At 63.2% G+C, this 21,658-nt stretch overlaps 4 protein-coding genes across 4 annotated transcripts; 2 read left to right on the top strand and 2 right to left on the bottom strand.

The window, feature by feature from the left end:
* The first annotated feature begins 5,663 nt into the window (after positions 1-5,663).
* TMEM221 (transmembrane protein 221) lies at positions 5,664-9,453 on the top strand. The gene is given in 3 exon segments (XM_050320897.1): positions 5,664-5,956; positions 7,648-7,733; positions 8,345-9,453. Coding segments are annotated over 3 exon segments (780 nt in total). The 3' UTR covers positions 8,746-9,453.
* Positions 9,454-9,489: 36 nt separating this feature from the next.
* BORCS8 (BLOC-1 related complex subunit 8) lies at positions 9,490-13,111 on the bottom strand. The gene is made up of 5 exons (XM_050320911.1): positions 13,046-13,111; positions 11,792-11,904; positions 10,661-10,725; positions 10,250-10,357; positions 9,490-9,836 (listed from the first exon to the last, which is right to left on the bottom strand). The coding sequence occupies exons 1-5, from the start codon at positions 13,080-13,082 to the stop codon at positions 9,794-9,796; spliced, it is 366 nt and encodes a 121-aa protein (XP_050176868.1). The 5' UTR covers positions 13,083-13,111; the 3' UTR covers positions 9,490-9,793.
* Positions 13,112-13,936: 825 nt separating this feature from the next.
* RFXANK (regulatory factor X associated ankyrin containing protein) lies at positions 13,937-17,835 on the top strand. The gene is made up of 9 exons (XM_050320912.1): positions 13,937-14,023; positions 14,325-14,393; positions 15,067-15,147; positions 15,328-15,393; positions 15,632-15,732; positions 16,038-16,163; positions 16,596-16,662; positions 16,792-16,872; positions 17,201-17,835. The coding sequence occupies exons 2-9, from the start codon at positions 14,354-14,356 to the stop codon at positions 17,257-17,259; spliced, it is 621 nt and encodes a 206-aa protein (XP_050176869.1). The 5' UTR covers positions 13,937-14,023; positions 14,325-14,353; the 3' UTR covers positions 17,260-17,835.
* Positions 17,836-17,896: 61 nt separating this feature from the next.
* NR2C2AP (nuclear receptor 2C2 associated protein) lies at positions 17,897-19,665 on the bottom strand. The gene is made up of 6 exons (XM_050320910.1): positions 19,647-19,665; positions 19,165-19,211; positions 18,972-19,062; positions 18,768-18,873; positions 18,462-18,529; positions 17,897-18,206 (listed from the first exon to the last, which is right to left on the bottom strand). The coding sequence occupies exons 2-6, from the start codon at positions 19,203-19,205 to the stop codon at positions 18,090-18,092; spliced, it is 423 nt and encodes a 140-aa protein (XP_050176867.1). The 5' UTR covers positions 19,206-19,211; positions 19,647-19,665; the 3' UTR covers positions 17,897-18,089.
* Between the last annotated feature and the right edge of the window lie 1,993 nt (positions 19,666-21,658).

The following is a 21,658-nucleotide window of genomic DNA, read 5'->3' as shown; positions in this document are numbered from 1 at the left end:
GACTGGGCAGGGATAGAAAGTGGGTGGAGACAGAGTGGTTATCAATTGCTGTCAGCATTGTGCAGCTCCCTAAAAGTGTCTTGTTGGAGAAAAACTGATGACTGAAGCAGGAGAAAGAGTTTCCATCCCATCTTTTACAGGGAGAAGCAGCTGGGTTTGGCTGGGAGGGGAAAATCCGAGCCAGGAGCAGCAAAATCCCAGAGGAGGGCAGGGATGATGATGATGCTGCAGTGCCGGGACCGGGAGGGCGAGGGGGTTGAAGGAGCAGAGGACAGGGATGGACACACAGTGCTGGGACCAGGGGGACACGTCCACCCTTGGCCCCTGCTGCCCCGCTCCCAGCCCGGATCTCGCAGATCCCCAGGGAATGGCAGGGTTGGTGTGACCATCACCCCGACCCCGGCGCAGGGAAAGGCCCGAGCAGGGCGAGGTTTGTGCCTGTCGGGCCCTTCTGCTTTTTATAGGTTGTTTAGACAAGCGACCAGTACAAACCAGAGCGGGGCTGGCAGCGCTGGGGGGGGAGAGGGAAGGCAGGAGGAGCTGGCTGGGAAGCAGGGGAGAGGAGAGGTTGGTGGGGATGGGGGCCCGGGGGAAATTGGGGACCACCAGCACCTCCACTGACCCTTGTACCCACCTTGCCCCAGTGAGTTCTAATCAATCGATTAGAATTAATTTATCCGCCCCTGCCACAGCACGGAGCCACGGCCAGGTGACCCTCCGGAGCCGAATCCAGGCGTGGGCTGGGCTTGGAGGGACCCTCCAGCCTCGGCTCTGTCCCCTCGGGGGTGACACAGACCGAAAGTGCCACCAGTGCCCGGCGTGGCCACGGGCCGGTGCTGCCGGCGGAGCGCGATGGGCGGAGGCTTTTCGGTTCCAAAATGACTGTGTGGAAGGAGGAAGGATCGAAACACCCCCCAAAAAACGAGGCAGCTCTTGCCCTCGGAGAGACAGGCGGACACGCAGACCCCCAGCACCTTTTTGGCTCGGTGTTTCCCGCTTCCAAGGGAGGGAACACGCTGTTCCCATGGGATTGGGCCACCCCACGCTGCAGCTGGGGAATTCATGTGGGGATATTTGCTGCTGGAGGCTTTGCTGGGGGCAGCAAAGTTGCTCCTGGCTGGCCTGAGCTCATCCCCATGGCTCCCAAACCTGGTTTGCTCCTCGTAATCCTGCTGGAATTCTGGTGAAGAGGAGGGAAATTCAAGGGTCTTAAACACACCAGTCCCAAAATCCTTCCAGGCACCCCCACAGCTCCCTCACTGCCAGGATGCTTCTCCCAGGAGTCAGCAGGATCCCTGTCCCCTCACAACACCCAGTTTTCCAAAGTTTCCCAGACCTACTTTCCTTTTCATCAGCGCTCCTGGCTTGGAGATGAGCGGGAACGTTTGACACCCTAAGCCTGCACCTCCCTCCCAGATGTCCCTTCCTTCCTGAGATCCACAGGTCTCCCTGCACGTGCCACATCCAGCTGGTAGCCAGGGACATGGAAAGGGGCCAGGATTGGGCTCACCAGGTGGCCCACACTCCCTTCCCAAGTGGGACGTGGGGGTGCCGTGGGGTCACAGCCCGTGGTCCTGGCCCTGCCTTCCCGCTCATCCACAGCTGCCACGCCAATTCCTTCCCTGCGAAACCCCAGAGCCAACAGCCCTCGGAAACTTTTTCTCATGAAAGGAGTAAAGCCCCAGGGATGGGGTCGGGGACGTGCTGGCAATCAGCTGTGCCAGGCAGGAGGATCCTGCAGAGGATCCACCTCGCCCTCCCCGGGTGACAGAGGGAGAACCGGACACGCTGGAGATGCCACGTGCTGGCAGGAGCCGTGGCCGTGTCCTATCCCCACCTGGGAGCGGGAAGGAACCAACGTGTGCTGGGAACAGGCAGAGCAGTGACCCCCTAGGTGTCACCAGGCCCTGGCCCCGCACCGGAGTGTCACCACTGTCACTGTCACACTCCCTGAACGTCGAACCACCAGCGCCGCGGGGCCGTGCCTCAGTTTCCCCTCTGCACGGCGGGCTCAGCCCCAGCGCCCAAAGGCCCCGGTGTGCCCGGGAGGCAGTGGCGGGGCCGGGGCAGGGCGGCTGCCATCCAGGCTGCACTTTTGGGTTAAACCCGGGCGTTCCTCCCTGCACAGACACGAGTAAAAATAACCGCCCCGAGCGCGGCGCAAACCACAGGCTTTTTATAGCCCGCCATCCCTAGACGGCGGGGCGGGGGCCGGGGCTCCACCGTGCCCAGACCAGCCCGCCGGGCGCCGCTCCGGCCGCACCGGCCCCTCCCCGGGCCGGTCCCGCTCCCCCTGCCCGTGCACCTCGACGGCGCGGCCGGGGGGATGCGGGGGCAGTGCGGGGAGCCCCGCAGGAGCTGCGTGACGGAGCCAGGGGGGTGCGCGGCTGCCGTTGCGTCCCCCAGATCCTCGGGACCGGCCACACCGGAGCCCCGGGGCGTGCGGGACCCCCCGCGGGCGTGCGGGACCCTCCCTCCTTCCCTCCCCGCCGGGGGACACGCACCGGGACAGCGGCTCGTCCTCCTCGGCAGTTCCGGACGGGGGTTCCCGGCGCTGCAGCGGAGCCGGGGCGGCCCCTCCAGTGCGGGTCCCGGTGCGGGTCCCGGTGCCGATCCCGATCCCGATCCCGATCCCGATCCCGATCCCGGTCCCGGTCCCGTGTCCCCGCAGCGCGCGCTGCCCGCCCGAGCAGCGCCGGCGATATTTGCATAACCCCGCCCACCCAGCCGGAATATTTGCATAGCGGAGCCGGGCTCACTCGCCATTGGCGGAACGCCGCGGCTTGGTTTGCATAACCACGCCCCCGACGGGGAAAGGGGCGGGGCCTGTGAGGGTGGGTGGTGGGTTTGGGGTGGACTGGGATGGGGGTGACAATGAGGGGGGCTTGGGGGTCTGGGTTTAGGGGGGTTTGCAGGGAAAGGTGTGGGTGAGTTTGTGGGAGTGTAGGGGGCTGGGATGGAGTGAAATTTGGGGGGTCCCAGGGGATGCTGTGCCCTCGAAGGGGTGTCCAGGAACCTGCTGGGCACCGGAGCTCGCTGAGCTCCAGAGGATGTGGGGGGCTGTGGACCCCGTGGCTCGAAGCCCGTGGGGACGCCCTGAGGTGACTCTGCAGAGCCAAGGGAGGGAGATGCTGCTGCGTCACACTGGGACAGACACACGGACAGCCCCATGTGACAGACACATGGGCAGCCTGGGGCTGCTGGAAGGGGACGGTGGAGTCTGGGAGTCTGTAGGGCATGGAGGGGCCAGGCTGAGAAGCTGCTTTCCCCTGGATGGAGCAGAACCCGAGCTCGGGGGACGCTGCTGTGCCCTGGCCCTGAGGCTGGGCCCAAACCCGGCCTCAGAATCAGCCCCGGAGAAGGCACCGCCCAATCCACGCCCCCACTCGTGCCCTGTCCTTGTGAGGCCTCTGCCTTGGCGGGGACAAAGCCACGGTGCAGCCAGAGGGGTGACCGTGACCACCCCGCTCTGCTCTGCCCCCTCCCCGAACCCGTAATCTGCTGGGCAGCTCCCGGGTGGGTGCTGAGTGCCATGGAGTGGGTGCTGAGCACCACGGGGTGGGTGCTGTGCCGGGGGTCCTGCTACCTGCAGCCCCCTGGGGAGGTGAAGAGCCGTCCAGGAGCCGCTTGGCACGGGATTCCCACAGGGAACACCCGTGTTTACAGCAGCCAGGGGGAACTGATGCAACTCCCAAGCTCCCGTGGTGCCAGCGGAGCGCCAGCAGGTGGGAAGGGAGTTCTGAGGGACAGCAGCTCCCATGGCAGGCCCCCAGCAGGGACCTGTCCTTCCACCCTGGCTGTACTGGGGATCCAGTGCCACCTCCCAGCCCCTGGGGGGGTTTGGGGAAGGGAGGCTGGAGAGATGGGGGACTCTCTGGATGCGCTGGGGAGAAGGACGTGACATCTTTCTCAGAGCTGCTTTTAAAGCTCGTGATTTATAGAGTGCAATTAGCAGGCTGGCAATCAGCCCTGCTCACAATCTTAATTGTTCCTGAAGGGGAGGTGGGACATCCCTGCCCCATCGTCCTCCCCTCATCTCGGGCTTCCCAGGAGTCTGGGCAGGGTAAGAGTCACTTCCAGCCGTGGCATCTGAACCCCCCCTTTGGGCAAAGGGGCTGCCCAGAACACCCCTCGAAATACTTGCAAGCTTTGAGCTCCCTCTTGAGGCTCTTCCTGCCCCAAAATCCTGGGGTTTTGGGGAGCCAAGCTGCTGGATGTCCTGGGATGAGACCTGCAGTGCTCTGCACCCCGGTGTGGGACACGGCTGAGCCCCGTCACTCTCCCAGCCATGGGCGAAGGGACAGGGATGCTGCCACCGGTTTGGGGGCTTTCAGGACACGCTCCCGGGGACTGACATCCCCCCTCCCGGCAAAATTACGAGCGGGGCTGGAAAGGAGACGGGAGCCAAACCCGAGCTGCTGCCAAGGGCAACACAGTAGCTTCCAAAATAGCCCGAGTGGGCTCCGGGAGCGGGGGGTGCCAGGGGAACCACCCACGCGGGACGGGAAGGCTGGGCCGGCACTGCCCCCGCGCCAGACGGAAAGGTCACCCCGTGCAGATCCCACAGCCAGGCCCGGGCACGGGCCCAGGCACTGCTGCCACCAGGATGGAGGGGTCTGTGTCACAGCCGGTCCCCTGGCCTGGCCCTGGCAGGGTGCCCGGGATGTGCCTGGGAAGGCCAGACCCCGATGTCCCCTGGTGTCCCCTCGTGCCACACACAGGGGAAATTCCCGTGCCAGGAGGGTGGGTTTGAGAGGGGAAGCTCTACCTCAGCTTCCCCAGCACTCTCCAGACTTGGGGTCTTTCCCGAGGTAACAGGTGACCTGTGGAGTGAATTTTCCTGAATTAATCCCCTTTTAATGCTCCACGATTCCCAGGGGGCCCCGCTGGCGGGGCAGATCCCAGAGGAGAAGGCGATTCTGCTTCCCAGGATATTTATAAGACATGGGAAACTCGTGGGGGCCCCAAGGGCCGGGGGCTGACGGCAGCGCAGAGCCCCGGGGGTCCTTTCCCAGCCTTCCGGGACTGAGAACGTTTTGGGTGCTCCCTCCGGACACCGAGGGGATTCTTTCCCCCCCGCAGGTGGAGGCCAAAGGTGCCTCTCCTGGGGGGACGCGGGATGAGGGGACCGCGGTGTCCCCTTCCCACCACCCTCACCCTTGTTCTGCCCTCTCTGGGGCCGGGGTTATGCCGGTGAGGGTCAATCCCGGGGATTTCCCAGGAGCAGGACAGTCGGGGCTGGGACTGCGGAGAGCGAGGGGGAGCGGCACGATGCTCTACTCGGGGTCCGTCTGTCCGTTCCCCCGAACCCAGTCGGGCTCCTCGGACCCCCGTCCATCCCCTTCTCAAGTCCCTCTCGCCCCGAGAAAGCTCCGTGGGCCCCACCGGGAGCGGGTGCCGGGTGGAGCCGGCCCGGGGGGGCCGAGGGGGCCGCTCGGCGAGGGGAGGGCCCGGGGGCAGGACCGGCCCGGGGCAGGACCGGCCCGGGGGCAGGACCGGCCCGCCCCGGCGTCCACGGGCGTGGCTGGAAGGCGGCCGCGGGCATCCCGGCTCGGTGCCGCTTCCCGGTGCCCGTTATCCGTTCCCTCTCCTGCTCCCGGTGCCCGCGATCCGGCGGTGGGAGCCCCGAGGAGTTCGGGAGAGCCCCCCCCGGAGCCCCCCCGATGGCCGGCCCCGCCATGCCCGGGGTTTACCGGCAGCGAGCCCTGACGGTGCTGCTGCTGTTCGGTGCCCTGTCCGCCGTCATGGCCCTGCTCTCCTCCAACCTCCTGCTGCGGCTCCAGTTCTCGGGCAGCGCTCGGGGGGCTCTGCCGACCTGGGCGGTGCCCCCGATGGAGGCGGCGGCGGCCGCGCTGGCCTCGCTCTGCCTGGTGCTCAACCTGAGCTGCCTCCTGCTCTGCCTCCTGCACGGCTACCTCAGCACAGAGCTGTGCCGGGGGCAGCCCGGGCACGACCGGTGAGGGCCGCGAGGGCGCCGGGGGGCACCGCGGGGCGGAATGACGGGAGGGTTCCGGGGGCACCGGAGGCTGGAAGGATGGGATGGTTTGGGGGCATCAGGGGATGGAAGGATGGGAGGGTTTGGAGGCATCAGGGGATGGAAGGATGGGAGGGTTTGGAGGTATCAGGGGATGGAAAGATGGGAGGGTTTGGGGGCATCAGGGGATGGAAGGATGGGAGGGTTTGGGGGCATCAGGGATGGAAGGATGGGAGGGTTTGGGGGCATCAGGGGATGGAAGGATGGGAGGGTTTGGGGGCATCAGGAGATGGAAGGATGGGAGGGTTTGGGGGCATCAGGGGTTGGAATGATGGGAGGGTTTGGAGGCATCAGGAGATGGAATGATGGTAGGGTTTGGGGGCATCAGGGGATGGAAGGATGGGAGGGTTTGGGGGCATCAGGGGATGGAAGGATGGGAGGGTTTGGGGGCATCAGGGGATGGAAGGATGGGAGGGTTTGGGGGCACCGGGTGGCTCGGGAGCCACAGGGATGCTCAGAGGGATGCCGGGCAGTGGGAAGCTGGGGGGAAGCAGGGGGTGTGGAGAGGAGGGAGGGGGCTGGAGGGGTGCAGAGGGACTGAGGGGGTGAGGGGTGCAGGGTGGCACTGCTGCCCCGGGATTGTCACAGGGTGTCTGTCCCCACCCAGCACTGGCTCTGCCAACCCCTCCGGATCCCAAAATCCGGCCTTTTCTGGGGGGGTCCCCAAACCACTGCCCTGCACAGTGGCGGTTGTGGGGAGCAAACGATGCCCCTGGCACTGGGATATCCCAAAATTCCCCTCCAAAGTCCTTGCCAGGAGCACGGGGTTGTCCCTGGCCATGAGCCCCAGGGCTGTAAACGTGCCCTTTATTTTGGGGTGCAGCTGTGATTAGCAATTGTGTGGCCTGGGAGCAAATTCATCCCTGACTGCATCGGTACGGGTGTTTCAATCTCCCTGGCAACGCTCCTGTGCAAACCCAGGCCAACGTGTTGGGGTCTTGTCTCTGCCCAGGAACCCCAGGGCTGTAAACGTGCCCTTTAATCTGGGGTGTAGCAAGTGCCTGGCCCGGGAGCAGGTTCATTCTGGACTGTTTAATTCCAGGTGATGTAACTTCCCCGATAACGGGGAGGAGCAGGTGGGGGTCACACATCCTGGGCCAGGATGCCCGGGGGCACCCAAAATTTGGCCCTAGGCTCTCTGGGCCACCGCTGGGGGTGACAGCACAGCACCATCCACAGACAGGTTTTAACATTACCAGCCCATTTACACTTGCAGAGCTTGCAGACCCACCTCGCTTTTATTCCTCATTTGTTCTTCCAGGTTCTGCTGAAAAGGGGCAAATCACCTGCAAAAAGCTCCCCCCCCTCCCACCCCCCAAGCATTTGTCTCTCCCGAACTCATCCCCATCAGATCTTGGAAGCACGGGAGCCAGGCAGGAAGTTTAAAATTCCAAGTGATTTCCAAATCGAGAAGAATGTGCAGCTCAGCACATCCTCGGGCTGCGACCTGGCCCTGAACCTTCTTTCTCTGTGCAAAACCAGGGTTTCCTTTTCTCAGCAGGGGTTTGAGCCACCAGCATTTCTTCTGTGCTCACACCAGGGCCGTGGTTTTTCTCTGATGTTTCCCTGGTGTCTCCTCGGTGTCTCAGTGTCTCTGTGCCCTGTTTTGCTAGGGCTGACAGGTTCCTCCAGGACAACCAGTGGGTCCGTCACGCCACCATCGGCCTCTTCTGCTGTGGGATCGCCTTCTACCTCACAGGCAAGGGCTCTTCTCCCCCCACCCCGTGCCCTCCCAGCCCCTGCACCCTGGGCCTGCTTTCTGCTTGGGTTTGCAGAGGGCTTTGCCAGTTCATTCCCGGAGAGGGAACTTCCCCAGAGCTCACCAGGGGCTGGAGCGTGTCCAGAGCAGTGAATGGAGATGGGAAAGGGGCTGGAGGGTCAGTCAGATGAGGAGGAGCCGGGGGGGCTCAGCCTGGAGAAAAGGAGGCTCAGGGGGGACCTTCTGGCTCTGCAAGTCCCTGACAGGAGGGGGAGCCAAGAGGGGGTCGGGCTCTGCTCCAAGGGAACAACAGGACAAGAGGGAATGGCCTCAGGCTGTGCCAGGGGAGGTCCAGGTTGGACATCACGAGGAATTTCCCCATGGAAAGGGTGCTCAGGCAGTGGAAGGGGCTGCCCAGGGAGGTTTGGAGTCCCCACCCCTGGAGGTGTCCCAGGAAGGACTGGATGTGGCCCTCAGTGCTCTGGGCTGGGTGACCCAGGATGGGTTTATCAGGCCCAGGGTGGACTTTTCCAACCTCAGCGATTCCGCAGAACCATCCCTTTATTCCCCCCCCGCCGGCTCCTCACGTGCCCTCCCTTCTTTCCTTCCAGCTCTCGGCCTCCACATGCTGCTGGTGCTGGACCAGAGGGCTGGAATTCCCGCTGCCTGCATCCTGTTCTCCGGGATCCTCACGCTGCTCCTCGCCGTGAGCCACACCCTGCTCGGGGCCCTCCGAGTGTCCCGGCACAGCCCCCCTGGGACCTCCCACAGCCCCTACGGGTACGACCTGGCCCAGCAGGGCCACTCCTCGGGCAGTGACCTCACCAAGGCCACCGGTAGCAACCCGAGCTGGTCGGGCAGGGAGGGCTCGGAGTAGCCCCCCGCGCACAGGACGCTGTCGGTGGAGTCGGGGCCGCTGCAGGCGCAGGGGAAGGCCTGGAACGTCACCACGCAGGAGATGGGACACGTGATGGCCACAAAAGCCTCGGGCAAGGACTCCACGCTGCTGTGAGGGCGAGTGGCACCTTCTCCAGGCCCCGTCCCGGGGCGCCAGGGCCGGGGATTCGCGCCCCCAGTTCGGGGCTGGCACGGGGGGCGTCTCACGGAGCTGCTTCTCCCCCCTCCCGCCTTTGTGCCTTTTTGCTGCTTTTGCTGGGAGTAAAACCCCACTGCTTTCTGCTCAGAGCCAAAAGCCCCTCCTGCCACGCCAGGGACCCAGACAGGACCCCCCCACTTCGGTTTTCCAGCTGTGGAACATGAGGGGGACAAGCAGCAAGTGGAGCTTGTCCGTGAGGAGACCGACCCTTCCTTCCTTCTCCAGTTGGTTTGTCAGGCTGGTTGTACCTCCCTGCCCTTCCCCTGCCTCCTTCCCTTCCTCCTCCATCCCCATCCTCATCCCTACACCAGCTGAGCAGGGCTTGCTTTTCCCTGGAAACCCGAGGGAGGCGATGGAGGAGCGAGTGAGGTGGAACCAGAGGAGTCCCCACTTAAATACACATTAAGTAGATTTTAGGCATCACTCAGCATGCACAGGGTGGGCTTGGATGGCACAGAGTGGGGTCTGGGGTGGCACAGAACTTTCTTCCTGGTTGTTTTTTGTGTGTGTGTGTGTTTGGTTTGTGTGTTTTTGTTTTTTTCCTTCTTTTTATTATTGTTCTCATTAAAACCAAACTCCCTGGCACGTACACACACAGAGGAGTGTGCCCACATTCCATCCCTCCACAACCAACCTTCCAAAATACATGAAAGCAAGGCCTAGTTTTGGGGTTTGTTTTGTTTGTTTGGTTGGTTTTTTTCTGAGATATTTCCGTGGCCAAGAGGTAGAGAAAGGACTGGAAAGGACGAACCCAAGCAAGGCCCTTTCCCTTGGGCAGGTGCTGTGGAAAAAGGACCTCCAAAGCACCAGCCTAAGGCAGGATTTTCCCACTGGGAACAGGGTGGGGGGCCTCTCTACCTGTGCAGCCCCCACAGCTTGGGCAGCTGGTTCCTCGTTCCTTCCCAGGGCTGGAGAGCAGAGCTGGGCTGGGAAAGGCAGCACAGGATGGTTGGTCTTGAGGAAATCAGGAGCTGGCTGGAGGATTCTTGGCCTGGGGGGCAACAGTGCTGGAAAAAGAGGAAGAGTCACGTTTAGCAAGGCACCACCTGCCCTGAGAGGTGAAAAATCGGGGCTGCTCTCCAATAAAACTCTCCTGTTGCTCGAGAGAGTCACGCCCAGCAGGCAGGAGTGCCACCAGCTGCCAGGAAATGTGAAAAATCAGCGGGTTTTCTCCAATAAAATCCTCCTGGTGTTTGGCAGGGCAGCAGCTGGGACAAGGACACCTGTTCCCACAGCAGCCCCTGGGGGTGTCAGAGCCACCTCTTGGGGGGGGGAAATCAGTTCTTTTCCCAGTCTGGCAAAACGCTTCCCAGGAAAAGCAGGGTGCAGCCGCACCACTGAGGTCACAACTGCCTGGGAGCGCTGGCCCTGGGGTTTTTAGGTCCCCATAGGTCCCTGGGATGGCATTTTCCACGGATACCTTTTTCCCTGGGCGGTGTTGAGCTGCTCCTTCATGGCTATGGCGTGTCTGAGCAGGCTGTCGATGCTCTTGAAGTACACGGTGCTGTCAGTCATGTTCTTGATGGCACTGGGGGCAAAAAAAGGGGGGGATTGGAGGCACGAGGAGGGGGGGGTTGGCATTCCTGAGGGTCTGAGGCCACTCCATCCCCCTCCCCTTTCTACTCCCCCAGGGAGAGAGGATTGCTGAGAGGGAAGCTCAGATTTTGGTACCTTCACCCCCCGCTCCTCCCATGGGCGGATTCAGGGCTGGGGGGTTGGGAGGAGCTCAGAGCCCCCAAAATTCCTGGGTGGATCCATCAGGTGGCTCCTGCTTTTGGTTGTGTGTGTCCCCCCCACACCCTCCCAGAGCTGCAGGGGCGAGCAGAGGTACCTGCAGGCGTATTCCACGGTGTAAATGGCTCCCTGGCTCTGCTCCTCCCAGCTCTGCATGTCCGACTGGAAAAAGGGAGCGGGGAAGGGGTCAGGAAGGGGTCAGGAAAGGCCCTGCCCACAGCCCTGTTAGCCCCTCCCAAAAAGGGGCTGCTTCCCACTCGGAGCCGGGCTCAGGATTTATGGGGGGTGTTTTTCTGGAATGGTTAATTCGGATATTCCGGCGAAATTCCCGGTGTTTCCCGGTGGTTTTGGCCAGGAGGAGGTCAGGAAGGAGCCTGGACATGATCCCAAACCCTTCCACGCTGCTCAAAGGCTGGAATTTGGAGCGCAGAGCTCGGGATACAAAAGGAACAAGCCAGAAGGACCTTCCCCTGCAGAGAGCCCCTGGCATGCCAAGGGCATGCCAGGGGCTCTCTGCAGGGGAAGGTCCTTCTGTGCCAATCCCAGAGCTGCTCCAGAGCCAGGGATTCTCCTGCAACCCCATCCTGGACAGGGATGGAAACAACTCCCTCCATTCCCCCTCTGTCCAGGGCACATTCCCTGAAAACTGGGACCGTCCTGCTGAAAAGGGGAAGCAGCTGAGGGATGAGATTCCAAGCCAATCCCCTCGGAATGTGCCTCACCCCCTCCTCCTCCTCCTCCTCCAGAGCCCTTATTCCCTCCCTCCATCCTGTTCTCCCAGCAAAATAGGGAGGGATTTGGATGATTCAGGGATGGAGCAGCTCGGTGGGAGAGCTGGGATTGTCCAGCCTGGAGAAGAGAAGCTTTGGGGTGACCTGACTGGGGCCTTCCAGGGCCTGGAGGAGCCGACAAAGAACATGGAGAGGGATTTTGGAAAAGGGATGGAATGATGGGATAATGGGGGGATGGCTTCCCACTGCCAGAGGGAGGGTTGGATGGGATATTGGGAAGGAATTCCTCCCTGGGAGGGCAGAGAGGGGCTGGGATGGAACTCCCAGAGGAGCTGTGGCTGCCCCTGGATCCCTGGAAGTGCCCAAGGAGCAGAGGAGCTCCACCAGGGAGACCTCAGGGCCCAAAAAGGGGCTCCAGGAGAACTCTGGAGCGCCAGGACAGGGGGGGGGAACGGCTTCCCAGAGGGCAGAGGGCAGGATTTTGGGAAGGGACTGACCTTGTGCTGGGCCAGCTCCGGGAGGGACCTGCGGACGTGCTCCTGCAGGCGGAACAGGGCCACCGAGGGCTCGTTGGCCAGCACGTACAGGCTCTCCGTGAACTTGTCCGTGACTGATGGGAAATGTGGGAGTAGGGGAGGTCAAGAGCTCGGGGGAGCCTCGGGAAGGGCCCCCTGAGCCCGGTCCTGACACTTTTTTAACGTTAACTCCGGGGGTTTCACGTTAAAGCGGCAGAGAGGGGACCCCAGAGATCCATAAGCATCTCCGAGGGGTGGAGTGTGCTCTATGGAGACATCCCAATCCCTCCTGGAGACATCCCGATCCCACCTGGAGACATCCCAGCCCCTCCTGGAGATATCCAAAACTCCTCCTAAAGACATCCAAACCCCAATCCCTCCTGGAGACATCCCGATCCCCCCTGGAGACATCCCAATCCCACCTGGAGATCCCCCCAACCCCACCTGGAGATCCCCCCAATCCCACCTGGAGACATCCCAACCCCTCCTGGAGACATCCAAATCCCTCCTGAAGACATCCAAACCCCAATCCCTCCTGGAGACATCCCGATCCCACCTGGAGACATCCCAATCCCTACTGGAGACATCCCAACCCCTCCTGGAGACATCCCAACCCCTCCTAGGAGACATCCCAACCCCTCCGGAAGACATCCAAACCCCAATCCCTCCTGGAGACACCCCGATCCCACCTGGAGACATCCCAACCCCTCCTGGAGACATCCCAGCCCCTCCTGGAGACATCCCAACCCCTCCTGGAGATATCCAAAACTCCTCCTGAAGACATCCAAACCCCAACCCCTCTTGGAGACATCCCGATCCCCCCTGGAGACATCCCAATCCCACCTGGAGACATCCCAACCCCTCCTGGAGACCCCCCCCAATCTCACCTGGAGACCCCCCAACCCCATCTGAGACCTCCCAACCCCACCCGGAGACCTCCCAATCCCTCCTGGAGACATCCCGATCCCTCCTGGAGACCCCCCCAATCCCACCTGGAGACCCCCCAGTCCCTCCCGGAGACATCCAAATCCCTCCTGAAGACATCCAAACCCCAATCCCTACTGGAGACATCCCAACCCCACCTGGACATCCCCCAATCCCACCTGGAGACTCCCCCAGTCTCACCTGGAGACCCCTCAACGCCACCTGGAGACCCCTCAACCCCTCTCGGAGACCTCCCCAACCCCTCCTGGAGACCCCCAACCCCTCCCGGGGACACCCCAGACCCGTTCCCACCTTTCTTCACCTTCAGCTGCATCTCGGGCTCCTCCATCGCCGCTTCCGCCCCGGCCCCGCCCCGGCCGCGCAAACAGCGCCGGGTGGGAACAAGGCTGGGCAAACTCCGTTCCGCTCGGCCCCTGGGCTGTGTGTGGGGTTTGTCCCTCCTCTCCCAAAATCGGGCGCCCCCAGGGATGTGTGTCCCCAAATCCCCGCCATCCCCTCCCTTCCCGGGGCTGCGACCCCCGCACCGTGTCCCCTCACAGCCCCCCCGTGTCCCTGTGGGTGTTTGGATATTCCCATTCCCGTGGTCTGGGGGCTGGATCCGCTGTCCCGGAGCGGGACGAGGGATAAATGGGGGTGGCGGGGGTCGTGTCCCCCACGTGTCGCCAAGGCCATGGGGTGGTGGGGGGGGGGTCCTGCCGCCCCTCTGCCACCCCTGTCCCCGCCGTTCCTGTCGCTTTAAGGTCGTGTTCCCTCCCCCATCGTCAGCGGGCGGGTGGAGCCGGGACGGGACCCCCCCAGAACCCCCCAAATTCCGCATCCCGGAGCCTTTCCCGGGAGCGGAGACCGCGGTGAGGGGATGGAGAGAAGTATCGGGAACGGAAAGGGGGATCCCCTTCCCTGAGCTCCGGTGGGCGCTGGGATTTGGCGGGGAGCGGACAAGGTGGGGGACCCCCAAATTGGGCTGCGGGTTTGGGGTCGTAAGGACTTGGTGCTGGGGGGGGGGAGGTGTGTCCCACAAATCCCCTGCTTTCCCCCGCTTTTCCCCCTTCTTCCCAACACTTTCTTGCAGGTCTTTCCCGCACCCCCCCCGCGGAAGGTGAAGGAGCGGCTGGTGGGGGTCGTGGAGACCCCCCCCAAGACACCCCCACTGAGCCACGGGGACGCCAAGGAAAAGGGCGAGAATTGGGGGGGAAGGGGGTGAGAATGAGGAGGAGGAAGAGGAGGAGGAGGAGCTGGAGGACAGCAGGGATGCGGGGGACGGAGGGGATGGTGAGTCTGGGGGCGACGGGAGGGGTGGGAGACAGGGTGGGGGGATGCGTGGATCCGAGATCCTGCCCCCACTGTAAATCGGGATTCAGGGGATCGTGGAATACCCTGAGTGGGAAGGGATGCATCAGGATCATCAGTCCAACCCCTGACCCCCTGCACAGAGCACCCCAACAACCTTGTCCCTCCGTGGGATACCCCAACAATCCTGTCCCACTCCCAGCTGTCCTGGAGCCCCCCCCGGGCTCAGACACGGAGGGTGTGGAGCCCCCAGGGGTCCCTGAGAGCCTCCCTGTTTTGGCAGGTGGAGCTGAGCCCCCCAGGACCCCCTCGATGGATGCCCAGAGCAGCGCCGAGCTGCCGGCCCTGGACGGTGAGTGTTGCAGAGCCAGAGGGAAACGGAGCTCCCTGGCTTCTCCCAGCCCACCAAATCTATGGAGAACAGTCCCTGGCTTCTCCCAGCCCACCAAATCTATGGAGAACAGTCCCTGGCTTCTCCCAGCCCACCAAATCCGCTGGAGAGCAGTCCCTGGCTGCTGCCAGTCCCTCCCAAAGCCAATCCCAGCTCCAGCTCCAGCCCTGGGCGCTGCCTCGCGCCAGCAGTGAGAGGTCGCTGCAGCTCCACCGGAGCCGGGAAGCCCTTCCAGGGGCTTTCCCGATCAAGAACTACGGAATCGCCGGTTGAAAACACGCTGAGGTTTCCACGTGGAGCCTCTCAAGGGCAGGAAAGAGGAGGACGGACCTGAGTGAACCTGTGCATTTATGCCCTTAATTTCAGGTCCCTGCTTCCCCCCACGGGTGGATCCTGTCTAGTTTATCTCCCTGCTCAGCTCTTGGTGCCTGTATAAGAATAAATAAATAGAGAATAAGACCTGAATGAGTAGAGAATTAAAAAAAAAATAGAGAATAAAACTTAAATTCATGGAGGATAAATAAATAGAGAACAAGACCTAAATGAGTAGAGGATAAATAAATAGAGAACAAGACCTAAATGAGTAGAGGATAAATAAATAGAGAATGAACCCTCTCTCCTCTCCCTGGAACAGGTTTCCCCCTGAAACACTCCAACACTCTGACCAACAGGCAACGAGGCAACGAGGTCTCAGCCCTCCCAGCCACGCTGGACAGTGAGTGCCACCAGGCAGGGGGTGACAGAGGGGGTGTGGAGGGGACAGAGGGACAGCAGGACATGGGGGGACCCTCTGTGTCCTGCTCTTCACACCGCTGAATGGCAGGGGGGAGGGATTTCTGGGGCCAGGGACCCACCTGCAGCTGGGGAAGGATTTTGAATCCCTTCTCTCCCCCAGCACTGTCCATCCACCAACTTGCTGCCCAGGGGGAGCTCATCCAGCTGAAGGAGCACCTTCGGAAAGGTACGTGGCTCCCTCTCCCAGCCCTGCCAGGTCCCAGCTGGTGACTCCCCCACACCCCCAGCTCAGTTCTCACCCAGCCACAGGATCACTGAGGTTGGAAAAGACCTCGAGGATCCCCCACTCCAACCTTTAACCCGCCAGCTGGGGTGGTGTTGCTGGGTTTACTGGGAGGGCTGAGGGAGCAGAGGGGGCTTTCCCCTTCCCACCTGTGTCCCCCCCCTCCTTTGTGTTTGTGCAGGTGAGAACTTGGTGAACAAACCCGACGAGAGAGGTTTCACCCCCCTCATCTGGGCCGCCGCCTTCGGGGAGATCGAGACGGTCCGGCACCTGCTGGAGTGGGTGAGGCCTCAGTACAGAACCCCAGTAAATGTACAGGGATCCAGACAGGCCAGGGATGCTGTTCCTGCTGCTGATGAGTAACAGGATCCATCAAGACACTGGAGAAGGGCTTTTAAGGCCTCCCAGGAGATGCTTGGGGGTGATTAAAACATGCCCAGTAAGGATTTTGGCCAGGAGGGATTTCTGGCTGGCTGGGAAGGTGTGAACCCTGCCCACTGTGGGGACCTGGCTCCGGGGCTGAGCCCCCCGGGGGGGTGTCCCAGGGCTCTGCCACCTCTCAGGACCAACCCCTGCCTTATTCCCAGGGAGCTGATCCCCACGCTCTGGCCAAGGAGAGGGAGAGTGCCCTGTCCCTGGCCAGCATGGGGGGATACACGGACATTGTCACCCTGCTGCTGGAGAGGAACGTGGACATCAACATCTACGACTGGGTGAGTGCCACCAGGGCCACCAGGACAGGCCTCCACAAAGCTCCCATCGCTCCAGGCTGGTGCTTCCCGGGCTCCCAGCACTCCCAGCCTTGCTCGTGTGGTTGTTCCCAGAAATTAAATCGGGATAATGGTTTTAATTTTTTTTTTTTTCCCCTGGCTGGGGGGTGGCAGCACCCCCAAGGAACCACCCATGAGCAGAGGGTTGGGGTGGTTTTCAAGTGACACAGTTTCAAAATTATTGTGTCGCAGGGGGAAGAATAAAACCTGCAGGGAGCGGCTCTGGGGAGGGGGTAGAAGGAGGATCCCTGTGAATTCCAGCCTGGAGCTGGTAGGGGGTGGAAGGGGGATCCCAGCAGGTCAGACCCCCCTGTCTGGGAGGAGCAGGAGCTGTGGGAGCCCGGCAGTGACTGCCCCTGTCCCCCCTGTCCCCAGAACGGTGGCACCCCCCTGCTCTACGCCGTGCGCGGGAACCACGTCAAGTGTGTGGAGGCCCTGCTGGGTAAGGGGAACGCCTGCCCCTGGAATTGCTGCTCCCCTGCCTCGGGAAGAGAGGGACACACCCCTTGGGGGGGGCAGGGGCAGCTTTTGGGGTCCCCTCACCCTCCCCTGCCCTGGTCTCCACTTGCAGCTCACGGCGCTGACCTGACGGAGGAGGCGGATTCTGGCTACACCCCCATGGACCTGGCCGTGGCCCTGGGCCACAAGAAAGGCAGGTGTCCCCACCCCTTCCCTCCCTGGAAAACCTCCAGGCAATTCCCAGCGCTGCCTGGGGCTGGCTTTGACCTCCCCCACAGCCCTGCCAGGCAGAGACATCGATCCAGGGAAATTGGACATCGATCCAGGGAAACTGGACCCTCAGGCTTTGCTCCCCAACCCTGGGGATAGGGCTGGGACTGGGGGATGGGGGGACAGGCCCCTGGAGAAGGGGGTTTTCCATCAGAAAACAGGAGCAAAACGCTGACCAGCTCCTCCCCACAGCAGCAGTGGCTCCTCACAGTTCTTGGCTTCCCCGGGTCCCACCTCTCTCCCTCCCTCAGTCCAACAGGTCATCGAGAACCACATCCTGAAGCTGTTCCAGAACAAGGGGCTGGAGTGACACGGGGCTGGCAGCCCCAGTTCTGCTCTGGGACCAGGAAAAGGGCCACGGCACGAGGCTGCAGGCGAGGAGCACGTGGAGGAATCCGGGAATCCCCGCAGCTCTCCCAGGGGTGGCTCAGCCCCGGTGCCTCCCGCCCAGGGACGCTCATTCCTCAGGGCAGCAGCGCCTCTGCCCCGTCCAGGCTCAGCTGCTCCATGAATTCCAGGGTGACATTTTCGGAATTAAACCCTAAAGCAGCCCTGTGGAGCCCTGTGCATTGCCTTGGCCTGTCACAGCTCCTGTGCCCAATCCCAGTTACTGGGGAAGCACGAGGGCAACTGGGCCAGCAGTTCTCTTCTCCCTCTGCCCCAACACCCCGGTATCCTCCCCTATAAACCTGCTGAGCCTCCCCTGCACCCAGCCAGGGAAGTAGGGCAGAGGAAGGAGGAAAATCCTGCAGGAAGCATCCAGGAATGTGGGAATGTGGCACAGCCCTGGCACGCTGCCAGCCCGGGCAGCAGCCGCGCCGAGGAGATCAGGGGAGCCAGCAAAGGTGACAGACGGCCTGAGGGGACACTCTCCTCCCTCCTGCTCAAGCCAAACCCCCCCAGGGGCTCAGTCCTGGGGGGCCACTTCCCAAGGAGCAGCCAGGAGGGAGCAGGGACACCCTTTTATTCATCTGGTTACACCCCTGAGTCCCTCCAAGGGGGGATCCCTTCGCAGTGTCCCCTCTGTCACTGCCACCCCGAGGGATGGGGGTTCCTCTCAGCGCCTCGGGGGGGCAGCTGGGGCAGGTTTTAAGAGCCCCCCAGGGGTGGGGGCAGCCACCCCCTCCCACCCCCAGTATCCTACAGCCTCTCCCCCAGCACCCCCAGGTGATACACCACGATCCTCCCAAAGAAGTCCGTGCTGTTCTCAAAGGTGATCTTCAGCTTGTCCAGCACCGTCTCCTCCACCTGGAATCTCTGCAGGGCCCATGAAGGAACAAAACAGGAATAAAAACAGGAATAAAACAGGCAGTGGGAGACCTGCTCCCAGTGGGTTCACGCCCCGGTGCTCCAGCTCTGCTGAGCAGCTCTGACAGTGGCAAAGTCCCAGCAGGTTCCCAGGAGTTTAAAGCCCAGCTGTGCCCCCACCCTCCTGCCCCTCAACAGCCTCGGGGGGCTCTGGAGCCCCCCACACTGAGGGGTTGGGCCCAGCCCGCTCCTGGCAAAGGATATTTGCATGGCATGGCTGTCCTGGGGGTACAGCTCGGATATTTTCACCAGCTCTTCACCTGCCCTGCAGCCTGGGGAGGGTGAGGGGAGAGGTTCAGTGGCTGTGCCAAAATCCTCCCAGCACCCCGAGACCCCCCAGCTCCTCGCTGTCCACTATGCTGGAGCTGCTCCAGCCCAGGGCCTCAGCCCCTCCTGGGCCTTGGGAATGGCCAACAAATCCCTCTGGGCCCCCCCCACACCTGGAGGACCCAGGTGTGGGTGAACCAAGGCAGAGGGACCCCCCCCACCCCAAACACCCCCAAACCTCACCCTCCAGCGTGCACAGCCGGCTGGAGAATCCCCCCTGGAACTGGACGTGGAGCTGCGAGACCTTGACGGGGCGGGGGAAGTCCAGGGTGACCCACTGGCACGTGCCCTGGGGGCAGGAATGACACGGGGATGTCACAGAGGGGGGGCACAGCAGGGCTCCCGAGCCACCCCTGTGGCTCCCCACCTGTCCCCGTGCCCCCAAACCTGGTCCGAGTTCCAGCAGGTCTCCTCGCTGGCGTCGAACATGTGCTGCTTCCCGAACTGCTTCGCGTCCCGGTTCAGCACCGAGCTCACCCTGCAGGGGACACGGCGTGGGGGGGGACAGCAGGGCAGGGGACGTGAGACCCTCCTGGGGCCGGGGGACAGCGGGGGACAGGCGGGAGGGAGCAGCACTCACCGCGCCGTGGTGTGGGCACAGACCAGGGGCTCCAGCGGCATCGCGGCCTGGGGAGAGACCCCGGTGGGCAGGGGGAGATGGGGACCCTTGGGTAGGATTGGGGAACCCTGAGCAGCACTGGGAACGCTCTGGCAGCGTTGGGGACCCCTGGGCACGACTGGGGACCCTTGGATAGTATTGCGGACCCCCAGGTACCACTGGAGGCACTCTGGCAGCGCTGGGGACCCCTGGGCAGGAACAGAGACCCTTGGATTGTACTGGGGACCCCTGAGCAGCACTGGGGACACCCAAAGCAGCACTGGGGACACCTCGGCAGGAATGGAGACTCTTGGATCGCACTGGCGACCCCCGAGGCAGCAACGGGGACCCTCGGACAGCGATGGGGACCCTGGGACAGCATCGGGGACACCCGCCCAGCAATGGGGACCCCTGGTGCCGCCCCCACGCCCACCCCAATCCCGCCGGGCCGTCCCTGCACTCACCGCCCGCCGCAGGAAGAGGCGGAGCCGCTTCCCCGCTCCCGGTGTCCGGTACCTCCCCCCGCCCCGCCCCGCACCGCTCGCCCCGCTGCGGGGACGCCCCGCACCCCGCGGGGAGGGGGATGTGCAGCGCCCCGGGACCCCCTCGTGTTCGCCCCCTCTGCCAAAGCCTCGTCCATCCCGGCCCCCGCGTGTCCTTGGGATCGGGGGTACCCCCCCTGCCCCCGGTACGGCGGGGGGCGCGGGGACCCTCCAGGGTAGCGCTGTAGGTGGGACCGGCAGCGGAGAGACCGAGGGGGAGGGAGAGAGTGCGGGGTGGGAGGGATTCCTGGATCCCGCATCCCTGAATCCTGCATCCCTGCACATCCCTGCATCCCTGAATACCTGCCCATCCCTGAATCCCTGCATATCCCTGCACATCCCTGCATCCCTGCATACCTGCACATCCCTGCATCCCTGAATCCCTGAATCCCTGCACACCCCTGCAGATCCCAGAATCCTTACACGGCCCAGCAATCCTGCTCATCCCTGTATCCCTGCAGGGAGCACATCCATGTCAGCCAGCACACGTGTCAGGGAGCACACACGTGTCAGGGAGCACACACGTGTCAGGGAGCACACACGTGTCAGGGAGCACACACGTGTGTGCCTGAGCGTGCACACACACGTCAACCAGCACACACGTGTGTGCCCGAGCGTGCCCACTCCCACGTGTGACACACACCAGCACACGCGTGCCGGGCTCCGTCTCCCTCCTCCCTCCTCCCCTCCTTCCCCCGCCGAGTTTCGCCGGAGAAATTGGGTCAAAAACCGCAGGAGCCTCATTTGCCCCCGGGCTAATTGTGCGCCGGGGGACAGACAGCTCTGCCGTCTGTGCCACCGTCCCCCCCTTTGCTGCCCCCCCAGCAGCCCCCCCTCTCAGCCCAGTGCCCCCTGACCCCTGCAGGCCCACGGGGGAGCGGGAGGCAGCGCATCCCACAGGATTGCAGCCTCGGCCCCGTGCTGGCTGTCGAGGAACGTGCCCCGTGCCCGCGGGCTGTGCCGGCCTGGCATCACCGCTGGCTGCCGGCTGCCGGCCAGCCCGGCCCTCCGCCGCCCGCCGGGGGGGCCTTGGCCAGTTATCCAGGAGCTCCTGGACGGGCTGGTGGCAGCGCAAGCGCCGGCACTGATCCAGACCCCCCGCTCCCAGCGGGCGCAGGAAGCGGGTGCCGGTGCCCTTTGTGCGGCGGGTGCCGGCGTGTGGGGTTTGCTGAGCAGCCCCGGGAGCCGCTTCCGAAGAAGAAGCGGGTCTTGTGCCCCTTCGCCGTTAATTAATTGCTTGTGCCGATTGAATTCCACTTCCGCGAAGACCCAGGAGATTGCCGGGGGAAGCGGCGCGGGCGGAATTCAGGGGCAGGCACAGGGCTCTGCCTGTTCTCCAGGACGGGCCTTTATCGTGCACAGAACCCCCCTGAGCAGGGGGGTCGGGAGGTCCTGGGGAGGGGGGACAGGAGGATTTGGCACAGCCCGATGTGGTTTGTGATGGATGCTCAGTGACAATGTGGTGGCACCTCAGTGCTGGGAAGGAGCCAGGGCAGGGATGGGTGGGAGCCTCTGGAATGGGGTGGATGCGGGATGTGACCATAATTACGTTCCTATAACACTGGTTTTAAGGCACAAGGTGACCTTTAGCCCCGAGGGGTGAAGGCAGGGCCTCCTGGCTGGGCTGTTGCAGTGCCGGTGTCCCCACACCGGGGGTGCAGGAGATGTGGCACATGGGTGTGAGCAGCTGTGAGGGTGGGACGTGCCCTTAATGAGCTTGGCTCTGCCACCGGGAGATGCTGCTCGGTGTCCCCACACCGGGGGACACAATTACTGCCCTGGCTAATGAGCCAGCACGGCGTGCTGCCAGCCCTGCCGCTGATTATTGCTGGGGGCAGGGAGGGGCTGTCCTGGGGTCCCTCCCGTCCCACGTCAGCCCCACTGCCCCCAAACCCCACGCTGGCACTGTGGAGGGCACAGGGGTGGGCTGGTGG

This window comes from Myiozetetes cayanensis, unplaced genomic scaffold, assembly GCF_022539395.1.
Source record: "Myiozetetes cayanensis isolate MyiCay16 unplaced genomic scaffold, myiCay2020 scf26, whole genome shotgun sequence".
In the NCBI taxonomy this organism is placed as follows: Eukaryota; Metazoa; Chordata; class Aves; order Passeriformes; family Tyrannidae; genus Myiozetetes; species Myiozetetes cayanensis.
The sequence above is the reverse complement of the archived record's forward strand: the minus strand, read 5'-3'. Positions and strand labels throughout refer to the sequence as shown.